Source organism: Haemorhous mexicanus, chromosome 15 (genome assembly GCF_027477595.1).
Source record: "Haemorhous mexicanus isolate bHaeMex1 chromosome 15, bHaeMex1.pri, whole genome shotgun sequence".
In the NCBI taxonomy this organism is placed as follows: Eukaryota; Metazoa; Chordata; class Aves; order Passeriformes; family Fringillidae; genus Haemorhous; species Haemorhous mexicanus.
In genome coordinates, this window is record NC_082355.1 from 4928688 (window position 1) to 4948380 (window position 19693).

Here is a 19693-nt window from a genome sequence, read left to right on the forward strand (position 1 = left end):
CTGGGCACAGCTGATTGGCTTTAGTAGGTGTTGATTACACTGCTCATATTGCATGAAATTAAAAAGCTTACAAATGTTATGAGCCATTACCCTTCCATTTAGGAGATCTTATGACAAGTTAGCAAGATCTAATGAAATCCTTTTTAAAATGCCATAGGCGGTCTCCACAAGGTTTTGTTTTGAAATGCTGTGGAGTTATTTCTGAAAGTTTGTTTACATCAGAGCTTCCTTTCTTGCACATCTTTGGGATGCTCTGATTTGGAAGCTGGTGGGACACTTCAGTTCCCTGTAGTGCTCTCTATGTGGGGCACAAAACACCAGCTCCTTACAGAAACAACCAGGAACAGGCACAGCAGGATTTAATCCTGATGCTATTTGCCACAGTCCTTCAGCCAGCCTACAAAATTCCCTGCAACATTCAAAGCTGAAGACTTCCCACCAATTTTACTATGAAGGTAAAGGGAAATATTTTCATAGTTGCTGTAAAATTTACTTAACTTTCACCTCTTCAGCACACTGGAAATATCACAGAGCCACTAAGTGCCCCCAGAGCACTGGGGCAGCCAAGGTTCAGACTCAAGTAGGCTCTCTGGATTTCATTGCTTCAGAATAAAATTTATTATTGGAGAGAATATCAGTTTTATAAATCCCACTGGGCACTCACAGCCTACTGCTGTCCACAGACTCAGATCTGCTTTGGAGGGCGATGGCAAAAATATCTGTCCATCAGGTGAGGCATTTCTGCCAAAATGATGCCTTTGTAACTTCTTCTTTCCCTGCATCCCCTGCTGACTGCCAGCTCTCCTCTCTGCTGACCTCTGTGGGGCAAGCAAGACTCAAAGTGACCCAGCTGAGAGACATGTGCAGCCAGAGAACATTGGAATGTAACACAGAGCCAGAGTGGTGCCACAGGAACGATTAACAAACCCTGCAGGGAGGACAGGACAGGCCAGGCATGGCTGCAAGAACCTTGGCTGTGCCATCCACAGCAACCTTGCTCTTTTTGTCATCTTCTGAACCAAGAATCAGCCCAAGGGCACCAGGCTATGAAGATGCACTCAGAGGAGGTGCTGCAGAAGTCGATCTTGGGTGGTGGGAGACTTTTTTCTTCCTGAAGTTACAGCAGGAGCTGAACTGCCTCCGAGGCAATGCCAGGAGATCAACACCTCCAGAGCTGGCAGGAGCTCCCACTGGCTCAGGTGTAGCACATTCTGCAAAGAGGATTCCTCTCTCAGAAGGACCAGTCCCTAGGGAACAGTGAACTGCTGGAGGAGCAGGGGTGGTGGGAGCAGGCAGGGACAGCGAGTGAAGGCAGCACAGTGGGACAAACTGCACTTCCTCATTTCCACCCCGTGGAGGTTTCAGGGAACCTGCTGAAACCCTTCAGCACTCTGCTAGAGCAAACCACCAGGAACTAAATCAATGTCCTTTTATTCCTCTGTGAACTTTGACAAAAGAAGAAAAGGAATTATTTTGTCTTCTCTCTCAAAAAATTGCCACCTTCTTTCATGCTATCTATCTAAAAGCTACATTTCTACTACACAGTTTGAGCCTCCTACAAAGTTGCAATTATCTTGCCATCTGCATTCTCTTTTTATCCAAATTAGTATGTTATATTGCTTATAAATATGTATTTATGGCTATGAGGCAGGTATGCCCCACTGTGGGCACATGTCACTGTTTAATCCAAATACATGGTTTATTGTTTTGCAGTCAGTATTTTTAGCTTGGAGGCAGGTAAACCTGCAGAGCAAATAATACCAAAGAATACAGCCATTACAGAAGTGCTTTTAAATTATAGCACTCTTATTCCAGAACTGAACACAGTGAGATGAGTACATTGGCAAAATAATTATTTATCACCCTTAAAAGCTTCCTTTAAAATTGTTGTCATTCAAATACTGGCTGGGGAGAATGCAAAGGACAGAGAAACATTTTTTAGGCACTCGCTGGTCTAGCTTTTATGCTGATAAGTTTACTTACTAAACACCAGTGAAGGGAATAGCAGTTATCAGCCCTAACTCACAACTGTGAATTTTTCAGGCCAAACAGATGCTCCTGCAGAATCCCAGCCAAGTGTTAGTGACAGCCCCAGCCCTCCTTCCACTGGAGTCACCAGTTATTGTGCATGGCTTCAAATGAGAGCAGGTTTGCTCCAACAATCTGAGCAAGCAGGGTGCTCTCAGAGAGACACTTTGTGCCACACTGAGTAGGACAGGGACCTCTAACATCCCCCAAAAAGGAAAATAACAAAAAGACACAGTCCTTTGCCTCTTTTTTCTTTGATGTATCAGGTTTTTCTTTTCAACTATTTTTTTTAACTGATTAAAAATAACTAGAAGCAGACCTTCAACATGAAACCAGCTACATACACTACGAGATCTTTTTATAAAGACACTTGAAAATCTCCTCAAAATCTGTCCAGAGAATTTTGCCATCCCTTATACCTGTGCAACAGCAGGTAGAAAGTTTGGTGCCCACATTTAATTCTGTGTTGCCAGACCCATCAATAGGAGAGTCTGAAAGAGAGCTTAAGGGAGGTCAAGTGCTTTTTACTGAAGCAAAGTCAAAGTTCTCAGGCAAATCTATATTCTTCTCTCTAAAAGTGTTCCGTGTAAGAAAAATAAAGCCCAGGTGTAAACATTTGCAAACTGAGTTTATTTTTCTTTCCTATCTATGCACTTGGAATGAACACTGAAAGGGCAAACCCATCCTAATCCTATCATGGCAATGTTTTTCTCTGCTTCCTGAAACTGAGATTATCATCTCATTGGTTGTCAGACAGCTCTTGAGAGAAGTAATTCACCGGATTTTCCTGTGTAATCACAGCACAGGATTTTATTTCTGTTGTTATCTGGATGGAAAATGCACACAGCTTCTTCTGTGTCTTGCCCCTTTCAAGTTCCTTACAGACCTGGATGTGCCAGGCTTCAAAACACCCCAACTGCACTAAGCAACCTAAATCTGGGCTAACTCTAAATTGCAAGCAACTTGCTTCTCAGCAGCTCATCTCAAGACAGGCAGGAAAATTTCCAGTTTTAAATTTCTATTCCAATTAAGGCAATGAAGACTGAAGTCCCCTAAACTGTTGCCACTACTTTCCAGGACATAAAATTAACGATTCCTACTGCTGTGTACAACTTTCAGTCAAAGTTGGTCTGATTTATAAGCAAGCAGATGGTTCACACGATAGTCCACAATAAATTACAACAGTTAGAAAGACAGCTACATTTTGAGAGCGACAGTGCAGCTGAGCTGCAGATGGGTTTATAGATGACCCTTCCAATTTTTAATAATCTTCATAATTTATTTGCAAGTTAAGAAATGTGAGAATTCCTAATGCAGCTCCTTGACTAAGTACAAATCACTTTTATTTACACAGGCAATACTTCATGGTCCAGCTATCTTCTTAATTAAAGGCAGCAAGATGTTCATGTTCCATGCAAGGCAAAAACACTGTTCAGCGTGCAATATGTTCAGCTGGGAGTTCAGGATGCCCTGAACACTCTGGGAAAAGGGAACACATCCATCTCCTTTCTTTAAAAGTAGGCTGCAAGGGCACAAACACTGCTACCACCCACTCATTAACCTCCAGATAAACTTTTAGCTTGTAAAATGGCAAGGTTATAATTTTTTGCAAGCTCTGATGCTTGAAAACAGGTTCCTAACCCATACTACAAATCCAGTACTACTGAGCCAGGACTAGGATGGAAAACAGCAGGAACAGAGATCCTCTCCTCCATATAAAACCAGAAGGGATTTGGGGGGTCACTCTTGAGTGGGTGAAGGGAAAAGAAAGCAAATCTTGGGGGTGTCAGATGCAGGGAGAAACTGGCTGGCAGTAGGTTTAAGGTCAGGCCATGTCAGTGACTTCTCTGCATGGGGCCAAACCACATCCATCCAATCCTTCTGCTAAAGTCTGGAATTTCAGTTGGAAGAAGAAGCACATCTCAGTGCAGCTCCTCTGTCTGCTGAGGTGATGAAGGGAGCAGGACCCAGCAGGGCTCTTTAGGGCACAAACTACAGAAGCTCAGAGGTGCCCACGCAGCAGTCTCTAGGGATGACATTGGAGGACTTTTCCTCCGCTCTAACTCTGGATCTTCCCTTCCAGCCAAATCAATTGGAAAAAGAAATCCACTTTTAAGTGGAAATCCAAAACTATCATAAAAACAGAAGGCAGAGCTCCTAGGAAAGCAAGTCTGTGTGTAATTTTAATTACCAACTTCCTGGGATTCAAGAGATGCAGCAGAGAAGAAGAGGCACCCGTGACAAATTCAGGCTTTCAAGAATAATCACAATTCCCATTTCAAAGATACTTTAGCAGGGGTTTCCCAGCTCTGTGTGCAGCTCTGCAGCACATGGGGGAACAGTACCACAGAGACACAAAGTGGGAAAATCCAGGGCATAGAGCTCATTGGACTGCAGCCACTTACAGGAAAAGTGATTTTTCCCCTGCCATTTCCAGGCAGCAGCAATGCTCCTTCACCCACTACACAGAACAATACTGAAGTTAAATTTGTTGAGTTTATTTTAAAAAATAAATTTATTCTTCTATAAATAACCAGCATCCAAAAGTCTTTGGAGTTTATATGAAGTCATTATTTATTACTGTACACAACTCTTAGGTTGTTTAATTAAGCATATGAAAAATTGTAGATGTCAGATTATTTCTGGGATGCTCTTTACTATGTTGTTTGTCATATTTGTTTCTGTTACTCTTCACATATTTAAAGCTGCATTATGCACTTCTGAAAAGCCAGGGAAGTTCACTCTAGAATTAGTATGGATGTTCATCTGTTCTGAGCTCTGAGTTTGGCACTTCATTTTAACAATATTCATCGGGTTCAGGAACTGCTACCACGCTTCCCTCCAAGACAACACTGGATCATACTACTGTTCTTTAAAAAGACTGGGTGTTGATTATTTAACAATATTTTCAAATATTCTGTAACTATAAACCTTTGATTGACTGAATCCTTTCACTTGCTTTCAAGAGGCCAAATTCACACACAGCACAGGAAAGCAGAAGTTGTCTGAATGCATTAAGATCTCTGCTGTTGCCCCCAGCTCAAAAATAATTCCAGGTTTACCACAAGCAACCTAAAATCCAGCACAGGCCATTCCAGTTTATTCCAAAAGTCAGAGGAACGATGTGCATGGTTTGTGCAACTATGTGGCTAAGACAGTTTGCAGGACTCATCTACTGAGGGCAGCAGGGATGCTCCAGCTCCCCAGCCTGCAGATCAGAGCTTCTGGCTGGCAGCTACACCCTCCTCCAGCTAACAGCAAAAATAATCCTGGATGGGGAATAAAGCAAGGAACACACACAGGCCTTACCTTACACCTCTTGTTCCTGGCATTCAGTAATCTGTCAATGGTGTGTGGAAATTACTTCCACAGCCCCAGGAAAGGGACACCTTTTGTACCCCCTGACGTATTAAAATGTAGATCAATATGATAATATGAAAACAGTAAACTCCCCAGTAGCAAGAAGTAGTTCTCACTTCTCTTAGCAATCAAATGTTATTTCCATCAATGTAACTAGAGAAAAAGAAATGTAGGTAGTGATTTGTCAGCCTATTTATCAAACCAACTGCTGCACCTGGTTCCCACATATTTTATGTTAAAAGGTGAGTGACATGTAAGGTTTAACAGGTTCTGTTTTAATTCAGGGCTGAAAGCATTTATAGATATGAAGGTTTTCTTATTAAGTTTTCTTCCTGAATGATTATGCTTGTTCAAATGAATTCCTAGCCATCTTACAGAGGTTACAACCTTCAATAATTAAATGGGGTATGGTATTGGCTGTTTTGTTCATTATGCTCCAAGTTCCAATTTCTACAAGAGCACTGAAATGCTAAGATAAAAGGATGTTAAGTTTATTTAATTAGCTATCTGCCACTGTTATCAAAAGGGAAGGTTGGTATCTGACTCAAATTAACACTTTAGATCAGGAAACAAGACAGATGATATCTTCTGACACAGATCCTGGAAACTCTGTAATTGTTTCAGTTATTTTAAAGCTGCTTGGGCCATACAGGATTGCATTGGAAAGACCAAAAGTCACCAACAGCCAATGAAGTGCTGCTATGAAAAGGTTATTTCAATCACACTTGGGTTCTTTCTCATTTCCACTAGTTAACATTCTTGCCACTTTTGTCAAGCAGTCACTCTTAGCAGCATTGAATTTTAACTACATGTATTTTTAAACCAACATGAAATAGGATTGAGGACATAAATTCATTGTGCTAATGAAGAACAGATCAGGCCCTTGTGCCAAGGCACCACCTCTCTGCTATCCAGGTAAGTAACTGGTTAAAAGTGAGCTGGATTTCAGAGCCACCCCTCTGCCTCAGAAAGAACAGCTCCTCCAGTTGAGGGTTCTTTAGGATTTACCTCAAAAGAAAGCAAAGACAGTGTGAAACTTCAGAGGTCCTGGAAGAGTTTTAACTGTGGCTTACACAAACCAGAGCCATGGGTATCAACTCTGGAGCTGCTCAGAGGATGCAGTGTCTGGATGAAGCCCTAAAAGCCACACTCCCCAAACTGCACCTGTATAGAGAGGCCAATGGCCAAAGCAATCCAGTAGCCACATCACCCTGCCACTTCATGGTTTCTTTCTGTAAGGGCTACAGAAACAAACTTATTCCTTTCCCAAAAACTTACTGGTCTTGATCGGATTTCTTTGGCGTAGAGAGGTTTCAAGAATTCTGAATCTCCTTCAAGCTTCAGACCCTTTTCTGTGATCCTCAGGTTCCCCATTCCATCCTGAAAGACAGGCAAAAAGAAACAACACTATTAGTTACAATTAAATTCACCAGGCTGCCAATAGCTGATTTTTCCCATTGAAGATAACATGTACAGCACTGGGAGGCACTAGAGAATGCAATTACTTGTGTTATCCTTGTAGCTCAGTTTCTGTGGAAAAAAAAATTTCTATTCAGAACTCTCTGCAATGCCCCCCAGTAAACCATTTACACAGATTAAAGATGTTCCTTTAAGCTAAGTCATTCTCTACTCACAGAGAGGCAGTGATGCTCTGTGTTAACAGGAACTGTTCACTCTAATATTCACTACCTGCCTTTATAATATAATAATATACCTGCTCAATCACAGCAAATCCCTGTAAAGAATATGTGATTAATATCTGTACAGATACACTCACACAGAGGAGAACTGTACCAAAATATATTTCACCTCTGACACACGAAAGTTCTAACTTTTATTAAGATGAGGGATTTAGCTTCACTTAGGCTATAATTGCTTAGAAAGGGTGTGTAAGAAACAGTGTGAGTAGGGAATTGCACAGGTACATCTATAATCAAAACCACATCAAATGTAAGGTATTATTTCCAAGATTCAGGAGGATTGTCAAAGTTTGCAAGGACTGAGGTAAACTGTTTTTTTCTGAGAAAAAGATGATTTGAAGAACACCTTTAAGCAAAAAACTAACTGAAATCACCACGATTGGAAGTAAAACTAGCACCTCCATGCCTAACTCACAGCTGTTTTGGGGGTTTTATAGCAAAGGGGAATACACTTGGGTAGAAGGTGTAAGAAGATCAAGAGGAGACCAGGAAAATCCAGGAAAACCACGTGTATTTGGATATGCATCTAGCATGCTTTCCAATCCAGATGCAAACATGAAAACCCCACCTGTCGATTTCCTCTTCCTCCCACTGTGAGAGCACCTCCAGCCCCCGATGAGGAGCAGTATCTCTCCAAGAGAGAGGAGATCTAACCCAGTCAGATTTTCATGAACTGCTGCCTGAATGTGGAGGGATGGAAATCAGAGACATGGCACGGCTCAGCAGCAGCACTGGTCACCTGCCAGAGGTTCTCCCTTTCCAAGAAGAGCCATCCCCAGGTAGTTCCCTGCCAAGTTCAGACTGCTCTTGCCAGATCCTGGTGTCTCATGAACAAAGGTGATACTGGCTGATAAAGTGACCGCTGTCCTCTCATTTTGAACTCAAGGCTGTGAGCGAATTTGAGAGGCAGATGCTGGAAATGCTACTGAGACGGGTCATGAAATGTCACTCCCCACATTTGTTGGCCACAGGTGTAAAATACTGGCCTATGAATTCTGGGTTGGTGGTGGCACAGAAAGGGTTCATTTATCTCAAGCAGAAGTATGGAGGAAAATGAGTGAAATATGATTACTCACCAAAAAGCCCAGATTAAATTTTGATAGCAGTGTGCTTTGCGATTTGAGCGAGCAGGAATTATTACAGCTATCTACAGACCCTCACACGCTTTGGGCTGCTAAAAAATCTCTACAGTTTTTTTCTTCCCCCCCCAAAATAGATTATCTCAGTAAGGTTACAAGCCCTGAGGGCTTTCACACAGCAGTGTCTTCCCTGGTTTTAATAAGAAAATCTGCAGGTCAGGCAAGCTGCTCTGTGCCCCAGCCAGCTGCAAGAAGGACCAGCTCCGTGGACACGCAGTGCTGACCCCTCCAGGGCTGGCTCCCCAGCTGAAGTGAGGCAATACTTTTCCATGACATGGACCTAGGGACAAAAAGACACTTTTAAAGCCAGCACTGAAGCTGTGGCAAACCAGCAATTTTGATGACTCACAAGCCTGTTCTGTTGTAGTGACACAGATCCAGAATCCTACTCCACTCTTCTCTTGTTTTTGTCCTCTCCTTCACCCTCTGTCTCCCAAGCATGGTCCAAAGGATTTTTACATATTAAAAACACACATAAGGGGAGTTTAGCTGACAGCCAGCAGGTCCTACAGGTCCTACACACCCCAAGGAGGTTATCAGGCCTACGGGACAATGTACTACAACCAAAACATCAAGGACACATTTGATTAATCAAAGTTGGTGAATCCTCTCACAAACCCACGGGATTGGAGAGAAAGAGGCATTTCCCCATGCTTTTTTCCCAATCTTTAATCCTTCTCAGCCTCCACTCCACATTCACCTCTCCCTCCTCCTGCATCTGCCAGAAGCAACAAAAGCTCTGCCCACCACAAATCCTCTCCTGACTTCCAGGTGTTTGGGAGTGGATCAATGCTCAGCACTGACTTACCACGATTAACTCCCCACTGCTCATGTTTCTCATGATTAAAGCTGACAGTTTTGTGTGGTGACAGTCTGGCTCAGCAGGTGAAAAAACAAGCAAAGGTTGTGCCCTGAGTTTAACAAATATCTTGGCCTCTTATCATACAATCACTATAGAATTATATTCCCCTATTATTTCCCATTAAAAAAAAATAAGAAGCTCACAGGATTACATAGAGGTCCCAAAATACAGATATATTAGAGAGAAATCATTGCTGGAAAGACGACTTCACATGTTGTTTTGGATAAAGTATCTTCATCCTCCCTAAATTATATAGTTTAATAACAAATAAATGTCATATTCTGCTACAGAGAATAGATATGAAAGTTCCTATGAAATTTCATGGACTGTGACCTATAAAATGTGGCAAAAAGCTGCCTAGAGTGACAAAGACCAAGATGTTTTATTAAGCATTGTGTCTGTGACTGGTATAAATCCTTACCTGCCACTCTTCTGCTTGTGAATAAGGAGAAGTATTGATTATTTCATACTCTGCCATCTGAAAATCATTGTTTCTCTCCTTTTTACTAATAGACTCCTCAGCAGAGTGAATGGCTTTATAATACAGGCACATGGCTGGTTTGTGGGAGCTCCCAGGAGGCAAGCTCCAAACAGGAGGCACAGAGTTCCTCCTTCAGCACCTCCAGTGAATTTTTCTGCTTTTTGGGAGGGCATGGCAAAAACTTTCACATCAATTACATCATTTATACCCTCTCTCTTTTTATGCAGTGCCTTGTACTGGACAGGCATAAAAATTTATGTGCTATTGCTGACTGCTCTGGGTTGAAAGGGGATAGCAATCCTGAATAAGATAAATGTCATTTTGGAGATGCTGAATGAGAAAGGAATTTTGGATTTTAGTAGCTTGAGAAGCATCTCATTTTTACAGCCAATTATGAATGATGGTATTACTCTTAGGGGAAGAGCTCAGCATTGATGGTGTCTGATCACCAAAGCTCCTCTGCCTTTTGGTTGGCAAAATGGCCACACAAGTGGCTAAAGCCCAGCCTCTGTTTGTTTTATTTTTTAAAAACTTGGGTTACTTTAATTTTACTTTTTTTTTTTTTTTTTTTTTTTTTTTAATTGCAAGTCTGGTAGCAGGAAGATCCAGCTAACAGAATAAGAAAAAACAGCCACCCTAACCAGAGACATGCAACTGCTGTGATAAAGGCTTAAAACTGAGAGTAGGTTTAGATGAGATATTAGGAAGAAATTCTTCCCTGAGGGAGTGCTGAGGCCCTGTAACAGTGTACCCAGAGAAGCTGAGGCTGCCCCATCCCTGGAAGAGTTCCAGGCCAGGCTGGATTGGGCTTGGAGCCACCTGGGATAGTGGGAGGTGTCCCTGCCCATGGCAGGGGGTGGAACACGATGGTGTTGAAGGTCCCTCCCAACCCAAACTTTTCTCTACCTCTACAATAAATACCTGGCATTGGTTCTGGCTGCACTGATCTAGGTTGATTACAGACAGGGGCAGGGGGAACTTTCAGTGCTGTTTCATTCATGGGCAGCTTTATGAGACCAGGCTGGGCTCACATTGAAGCTTAACCCACTCAAGAACCAAGGTGACAGTGACAAACATTCACTGTGTCCCTTGGGCCAGGATCCTTTGTCCTTTACAAACACAAAATGCAGCCTTGAACTCATCTGTGCTTCCCTCTGTTCTCCTGGCATGGCTGAACAAATTTCCTGTTTACTGAGGTCTTTCTAAGAATTTTTTTAAGGACACTGGTGACAGATTACTCCAGCTCTGCTGGCCACCACCAGCTCCAGTGGTTGATTCCCACTGGTTTTCCCTGCACCTCCATCCCTTTCCAGTTTTCAGGAGGAGAATGGTTGGCAAGGTTTGTCTCTGCACAGCAGGTAAGCATTTATTTTTTTGCTAGGAATAAACTGAAGTTATGTTCAGCAATGTCCTGTGGGAGAGAATTATCTTTGGAGACTGCTTGTGTCAGATGGCTGAAACACCTGATTATCGTTGCTTGTATTATTGATTGCTGTGCTCTGCATTGCTTCCAGATATGTGCAAGTTATTACATAGCTCAATACAGCCAACGTTAGGGAAAAAACCCTCAGCAAAGGCAAGTGACCTCGGTTTTTTCCCCTCCTGGGAAGATATCTCTGCTGTCCTTGTCTCTCTGACTTGATATTAAATGTTTCCAGATTCCAGGTACACAACACATCATTGCCAGTTCCTCACAGCCTCAAACTTGTTCTAATTGCATCTGCCCTCCCTCCTTCTCCTCATTTTCTTCAGCTAATTCATCATCTTAATAAGGATCCCAGTACCCAGCTGTGGATCAGCAGCAATATTTTCCTATGGAAGCCACCTACCAGCAGCACCAGTCCTATAAAATTAAATCTGGTTATACAGCTTGGTCCAGAGCAAGACAGGTAAGGAGATAATGTGGAAAACTTCTTCCTCTGGCATAAGACCTTGCTTTGACACCTCATGTACAGACTCAAGTTTGTGTGGACAGCAGAGAAATCCAAGGCATTACACAGCATACACAACCATATCCCTGTGTATCCCAGATCCAGGATTATGCTGGGAATTGCACTGTGAGGTCTCATGTCCATCACTGCCATCACCTCCCTCTTCCTCTGCTTCCTGACCTCACATGTCCCTGCCTGATGCCTTGCTGGTAGCATTTGCCTCTAAAGGTAACAGGCACAGGGCAGGAAAACTCTGCTGAGACTTGAGGGGGTGAAGGAAGGTGACCCCAAGTGCCTTGGATCACTGTGGGACAGTGTTTATCCTTCTCCAGGGAAGCAGGGAGACACTGGGGAAGCACAGCTAAAGTCCTGCAGCTGTGCAGTGCACTAAAACAGCATCACAGAAGTAGCAAGAGCAGCAATCAGCTAACTCACTGCTCCCTGCAGAAGGCTCCATCCAGAACCTCCTGACAGCCTGTGAGGTGACAGCTCTAAATAATCTCTGGTGCTGCAGCCATCAGTCACAGGAGACAGGGATTTGAATGAACCCAGACCAGCTGTGGGAGTCACCCACTGGAAAAAGACTTCTGCAAGCTGATGTTGAAGTAGTGTGAGCTGTGTAGGCACTTTCAGCTCCTTCCAGGGGTATGAAGTTATTTGTGACAGCCACAGGAAATCCAGATGGTTTTTTTGAGCTTGGGAAGGAACTTTGGGCAAGCAGAGGGAATTGCCTGCACACCATGATGGTGAGTGTAAAACTCAGCCCAAAGCCTTTGCAAAGCTCAGAGCCCTTCCTCTCCAGGGGAACTCCTGGTTTTCAGCTCCTCTGCTTGACTGCAGAAACAGAGGTAGAAAACAAGAAGAGGATACAACAAGAAGAGCACAAGAACTGAGAGGACATGCCAGCCACAGCAATGAGATCTGATGCAGAACACCTTGGCTTCATTCCCATCAGGCTCACATGATTAGGGAGGGCATTAGGGATGATTTCCATGTGCACATCCCCACAGCACCCTTCTCCTCTGTCTGTTCCTTCCACACTGCCCAGGTGCTCCCCAGAGCCAACACCATCCATGACAAAACATACTCAGAGAGCCCCATGAAGCTCATGTGGAAGGGAAAATAAATAAATAAATAAATAAATTTGATAAATTTGCTTTGGTGGAAGTTAAGGAGAAAAGTCTTAATGAACAGGAAGAACAGGCTCAAATGTGGTTTTCCAATTACTGTTTCAAGTAAGTTACAACCAACCAAAGCAACTAAATCTCACCCCTTGAAACAATTCCAAACTAGTGTTGGAACAATTTCTAAACAAATCCTTCAGCCAGAGCTTGAAGAAAGCTCAGCTCTGGATTTACTGCATAGTGCTGGAATTACTCTAGGCAGGAGGTATTTCTTTCCAAAGCAAAGTGAGCTTATGCAAAATATAGTCAGGTGTGGCACCACAGAAGCAGGATTTCAATGAATTAAGCCACCCCACCTGAGAGTACATTTTGCAGGGAAAAAGATTAGCAGATTTCTGGAGAAATTGATTATGAATCCCAGCATTGTTACTACAACTCAACCATCATATGCAGAATTCCCCTCTAGGGTTATAATTTCCCTTTCCACTGGTACAGCAGGGAAAAGATGGAAACTTGGCTTTCACCCCTCCAACTCCTTGTTACAGAGCACTTTGGCACTGCAGCATTATGAAATGAGCCACACTCTCTTGAGCACTTTTCTGCTTTTTTTCTCCAAGACAAACAGTAAGGTTTCACATCTTACCATCAACATACGTTCCAAATGTGTCCCTGGAATTCTCCATCTTTTTTAGTCCAGCTCATTACCATAATTATGCTAACTAAAAGGGAAAAGTCCCATCCTGCACAGATTTGTGCTCACTCAGAAGTGGGAAAAAAAGATTTTTATACTCATAGGAACAAGAAGTCTTCTAATGCAGTGATTTAATAATGAAATCAGCACAGAAACCCACTGATGCAGAGGGTGCAGAAAGAGTTCTTACAAATTATGGCCTAATGCTCCTTAACTATGATAATCTGTCAATCACCAAATGAAGAATAGAACAAACACTTCTTTTTTCAGAATATAAAGATCTTGGACACGAAGTCCTCTGTGGCATTGCTGCTCCAAGTTACACCAAGGCTGACTGGACTAATCATCTTTATAGTGCTGAAAGAAGTTTCCAGAGAGAAGAAGGAATTTTTCTTTTTTTTCCTTTTATCTTAGTGGATCCCTGTTGTGTTCTGTCCTTACACTCTGAAGTAGGATTTTTCTGACTAACACAGCATTTAGCAGCTCCCCCTACCAGCAATGAAGCTGCAGGTTGAGGGCTGCCAGTGTGAGGAGGAAAGCAGCAGCTCTGCTGTGGTGTGTCTGAAGGTGAGCTCTCAGAAATGGGGCCAATTATTGGGTCATTTCTGTCTGATGTGAACATGCCAAAACAGCTCCGGGGCATTAATCAGAGCACAGCACCAGGTCTGGGCAAAGAAATGAGGCCCATGCAAACCTGCTGTGGTATCAGTCCCATCCAAACCTCACAGCACCACCCAAGAGAGCCCAAAGCACAGGTGAGGAGACCCAGCAGGGCTGTCACCACTCTCCCAAGTGCCATCCCCAAGGCACATGTGATGATCCCATCCCAGCAGGTGGATTTACAGGCTGTGGGGGCACTGACTGGAGCAGCACGGACCTTCCCAACCCCAGCTCTGTGTGAGAAACTCCCTGCCACAGCAGCCTCAGCCCCCAAAGGGGGTACTCATGTCAATGTGCATTTTCAGTTCCTTCATCTACTCCACCATCACCTCCTCTGTTTCCAGAAGCCAGGAGATAGCAGGGTGGGCAGGGAGGAATATTTTCAGTGCACCTTAATTAATCACTTCTGAGCCCCCAGTCAGCCAGTATCAGGCAATTAACTGATGAGCCTGCACTGCAGATAATCACCCTGTGCTACCTCTGCACTCAGGGGAGAGAAAATGGCAAAAGGGTCCATCTAGAACCCAAATCACTCCCTGGAAGTGCTTCTTACCCACTGCTGTGGGTGAAGTCACCCTCTAAGGTGACTTAGGAATCTTTTCTGGATGCCTTCAGATTTCTGCAGTAAACCTGGAGCTCAGTGCAAAGTGCACTCAAAGTGCAACAGGAGTGAAAAAGAAAACAAACAGGTTGCCAGTCAATAAAAAGATATCATTAAATAAAGTATATTTTAAAAATGTGATTCCAACTATATCCACATGGAGTGACTCCAGGGATTATCTTAATGATTTTTTTTTAATCAAGTCTCATACTTTCAATAAGAGATTGGAGATAGAGCACATGCAATTTATTTACACAGGTAGGTAAAGGAGATTTCCTTTAAAATCTATGGATTTCTCTTTTTTAAGAGGAATCCATAGTCCCATGGTTAAGAAACTGCCCTCACTGCCAAAGAACCACCAATGAATTTTTATAGCTGTTATTTGTCACAAAAAAATATATTATTTTGCTCTTTCACTATCAGAATATACAGAAAAATAATTTAAACTGTCTTCCAGACTTATCTACAGTGTGTCTATGACATATTTTTTTTAGCAAGAGAGGCTCTGGGGATGGTAAAGAAATGAGAGAACTGAAAGTGCTGCTCCCAGAGAGGCTGAAATAAGGATATTGCTTCCATTGCTTTTTGAACAATTGCCAGTAAATAATTATTCATAGAGAAAAAGATATGAGTGTTTTTAGGGCCACTCACCACCACGAATGGTGGGCAAAGAATGAGATCTGACCCGTGGAGTGCAGATATCAATTTCAAATTGCTCCATCAATTTACACCCACCTGCTACCTGGCCCTGGAGCAGCAGCAGGAAATCACTGATGAAATAATGGTTTGGGTTGGAAGGGATCCTAAGGATCCTCTCATTTCAACCACCCCTAGACCAGGCTCCCCTCAAAGGGAAACTGAGGCACCAAGTCAGGTATCCACCAAGAGTCACACGAGAAAACTGCCAATGGAAACACAGCCATGGTTTGTCTCACACCCTGCCGTGTGACAGTGCTGCAGCAGAGAAACCATAAATATCCTGCTCATGAGAAACAACAGGTTAATTTTAGCAACTTTCAAATGCCAGTAACTCAGACTCCAGCTCCTCTCTCATCTCCCTGCAGCTTGCTTCCCTCTGCCTCCTTGCCAGAAGATGCATTATGCTAAATGCCCCTTGTCTTCTTCACAGCTTTCTAATGCACATTCAGAAGTGTTTACTAGATTGAAATCAATGATGATTGAACAGCAAGGGAACTAGGAACTTGCTGGCCATCAACCCAAATCCAGAGGTCTCCTGCAGGACAGCACTTCCTGATGCAATACCCAAAATTATCATCATGGTAGATTATACATTTGCAAAGCAACAGTGAGATAATTTTCCCACTGTTTACTTTCTGAGGAAAAGAAAGACAATAAAGGTTTTTTCTTTTTTTTTTTTTTTAAACCAGAACTCATGCGAGGGATGCTTTTAATTTCAAATTATTTATTGAGTGGGTGCTTACTGAGTCATAGGGGACTTTCACCAGATGCCAAGAGATTCTGTTGGAATTCAGGAGTACAATATTATGTGTATGAAAGTCAGGTGGTTACCTAAAATAGCCAAAAATCACATGCAAAAATATACAGCTGGCATCAGCAAGTGGCAGCAGAGCAAGAGACAGCAGCTTTTTAAAATACTTTTTTTAAACAGAGGGTTTTAAAGCCACAGGGAAGTGATGGCTCTCACTGTGCTTTGGCCCTTAGAGAGCACAGCTCTGTGTGCCCATTCATTGCAGAAATATGTCTTCTTTGGGGATATTAGCATTTCCTCCTTATTCTGCTCCTTTTTGAAACATGACACCAGCAGAAACAAATGCAGTGACTCACAACCTGCATAATTATTAATTTACCCACTGCGTGCAACCTCACCTCAGCTTTAAAAATCTTTTCCAGCAGCACCAAGATTATTTAAATCACAAAATCTTTCAAAATAAATGTTCAGTGTCTCAGATCTGGATTTCCTTTATCTCAAAGAACCTTTGAGCATTCCTGCAGCCCAAACACTGCTCCTGGGCACAGCCTAGCAGCAACACCCTCGTGAGTCAGAAGTGATGCTCCCTCCCCTCCAGCCTGGCAGAATGAGCAAGGGTGAGCAGAGCACATGATGCCAGCAATTTCATCACGTTGTATTCCCCACTGGGTGTCTGCAAGCTTTGGCAGAAGCCCCTGGTTATGCTCCCTGGGACCTCTGCAAGGAAAATGAACAAACAGCACAGGAGGAGGTTGCAGCCCTTGCAGCCCAGTCCCACAGGGCAGCCCCAGTGCTTGGCATGCTTGCAGGCAGGGAGATGAGAGACAGCATCAGGCTGAGTTAAAAAATGCTAAATTGACATTAAAATAATGAACTTGATGAAATGTTTTTGGTCAGCCAGTGCTGCTGGCTGGGAGGTCACTGCCATGCTCCTCCACACAGCTGTGCAGGCAGAGTGGGGTTGGCTCAGAGGCAGCAAGAGGCAACTCAGCTCTCCATCATGTTCCAGTCAGGGCTGCGAGGGTAACCTAGACTTTTCTTACAGCTTTTTGGCTGTTTTGGCAGCCTGTGCTTGTTACTGCCTGAGTAAGATATTCCTTTCCAAGAGAAGGGACCTCTGGGGAATAAGGACACATTCATCAACAAACGCTGCACTTGGTTAGGGACCAGAACTGCTGGAGAAGGAACTTTTATCCACTAAAAGAACAAAAAGCACAGAGGCTAACACTTGTATTTCCCTTTGGTGAGCACCCAGAGCTTGCCTTCAGTCTGCCTGAAGCCAGGAGATTTCAGTCCCTCTCTGCACATCTGCATCTCTGCCCAGGACACAGCTGTGACAGCAGGGCTGGAGCTCTGCACCTCTGTCCCCTCCTCCCCTTCCCTGAATCCCCCTAAAGCCTGAACAACATTTTTCTCTCTTGTTTTTGCTTTCCTCGCTGACCTAACTTGACAATGTTAGTGAATTTAATCTCAAAACACTCAGGGATAGAGGGCAAAAAATATTTTTCCCAGGCTGCCAATAAAGAATGGAGTTTCCAGGAGCTTAAATGGCTCAATGGGACATTTTGGTGACCAGAGGAAATTTAGAACCCTATGATAAATTTGGGATATTAATGTAAGAATAAAGTTGAACTGCTGGAAGCAATATCTTATTGACAAAAGTGCTAGAAAGCTGCAAAGGTAATAAACAAGGAATTGAGATGGATTACTGGGGATATGCCTTTGAATGTTTTACTCAATGCCAGCTGTTGGATACCTTGTGAAGCCCTTACATGCTTGGGTAAAATACTGCACCTATAAATAGCTTTCCTGAATGGGACTATTAATTAGAATAACTGTGCTAAATGTGGTCAGTGACTTGTTATCAAGGCAGAAGTACTAATGTAAATGTTAATTATTCTAATTGCTTGTTTCCAGTCTGTCTTTGTCGACACTGTTAAAAATGTACAGCTCATAGCTATGGCTATGGCTACATATCACTGCCCTTTTCTCACTCAAGATTTATGAAAAAAAATCTGATTTCTTCCTTTCAGTTATTGGTGGGGTCTTAAAGACATAAGCAATCCAGGCAACCAGTGCAATACACTGCATATTCTAGGAAATATTAAAAAAATATCTAAAATGGGGAATAAATATCTAACAAGGGGAATGGAACCAGTTCACCAGAATGCCCTCCTATGGGATGCTTTCTGCTTTATCAAACAATTTCTAAATTATGAAATGACTGACAACATTTTCTTACTTTAATTAGTGTTCTAAGTTGCTGTAGGCTGTAGCAGACATTCCTGAGAAAACCATGTTTATTCATCTAATGCTTAGAGATTATGTCATCATGTTTATTCCCAACATTTGTTACCAAATGCAAGCAGCAAATGCTGCAGGTCAAAATGACTTTGACAGTAATTTCTTAAAAATGAAAGACATTGCTTAAATACAGGGTATTTCTATTAAATGAAAAGCTTATTTAAGTATTTCCTCACGGTCAACAGCATCCTTTTCAAAATAAAATATAAAAAAAAGAAAAAAACCCCACCCCACTGTTCTTATAAATGGCAGTGGAAGCCTTTGTAACTTGAAAGACTTTTTTTTTAAAACAAGCTTGAAAAGACCTGTTTGGAGCTGAGAATCCTCTGTATATAACTTAAGGATAGTTTGAGTTATTTTGGGCAGAATTTTAATTTTTGTGAAACGATGAAAGAACCAAAGGAGTATCTCAAAAGGCAGGCTCTACCGAAGGAAAACAAGCATGAAAACACTAATTATATAGACACAGGGAGTATTTCTACTACTCAAAAAAATAAACAGAAAGAAAATTGAGATTCAGCTGCAACTCATTAACAACCTGTACTTTCAAAGCTTATTGATGTGTCTAGGGCAAATATTTCATAGAAATAAAGAAATTTACAGTGAGGCTATGCAAAGCCAAAACTATAATCTCTGACTCAAACCCTCCCTCATTCAGCATTTCTCTGATCTCAATATTTTTTTGTCTCAGCTTGTCCAACTCTTCCACATCCACTATGAAATTCTGCAGTGAATTTGTTGAAGTCCTGCTAAAGGGTTTTTTTTAAAAATTTTTTACTTTCATCCTCCTCTATCACAACCACGAGGGAAGAAAATCTTATGTAATTTAAGATAATAATAGCTTCACTTGTTAAATATCAGACTGAGTATTTCTGGAAAAGCGTTGGAAAGTAACATCGGTAAATAGAGAAAATAGCAGGGTATAGAATTCTTATTAGTAATTAATTTGTCTCTTTCAAGACAGCTCCCTGAATGATGTGCAGGTAGCTGAAATGAAACACATTAATTGTGTTAATTTATAGCAGGATTTAATTCGGAGCCTTTGCCTTTTCAATTTTTGAACAGGTTCAAGTCCCAAAGAGAACCCAAGGCCCTCTTAAACAAAGCTTTGCCACCTCTGAACCTCTTTGTTTACTGTGACATGAAAGAGGACTCTGCTAAGAGATTTTTTTTCCCACACCATAATTCATGGATCAAGAGGAACCCAGTCCAAGCTTCTGGGCTTTTGGATGGACCCTTCCAGCTGGAACTTGACAGGGAAGCTCTGCAGAGGTGTGGAATGGAGAGATGGTTCTCGCTCTCAGGCTCTCCAGGATGAATCTGGACACATCCTAAGGGCTTGGGCAGCTGGCACTGGATGCT

General features: G+C 42.5%; 1 protein-coding gene across 8 annotated transcripts in view; it reads right to left on the minus strand.

Moving 5' to 3' along the window:
• SGCD (sarcoglycan delta) overlaps positions 1-19693 on the minus strand; it is a 316880-nt gene that overhangs the window by 76669 nt on the left and 220518 nt on the right. For all 8 annotated transcript variants that reach the window (XM_059859830.1, XM_059859823.1, XM_059859824.1 and 5 more), the window contains one exon: positions 6667-6768. In XM_059859830.1, coding sequence (XP_059715813.1) covers positions 6667-6768 — 102 coding nt within the window. The remainder of the gene's footprint in view (positions 1-6666; positions 6769-19693) is intronic.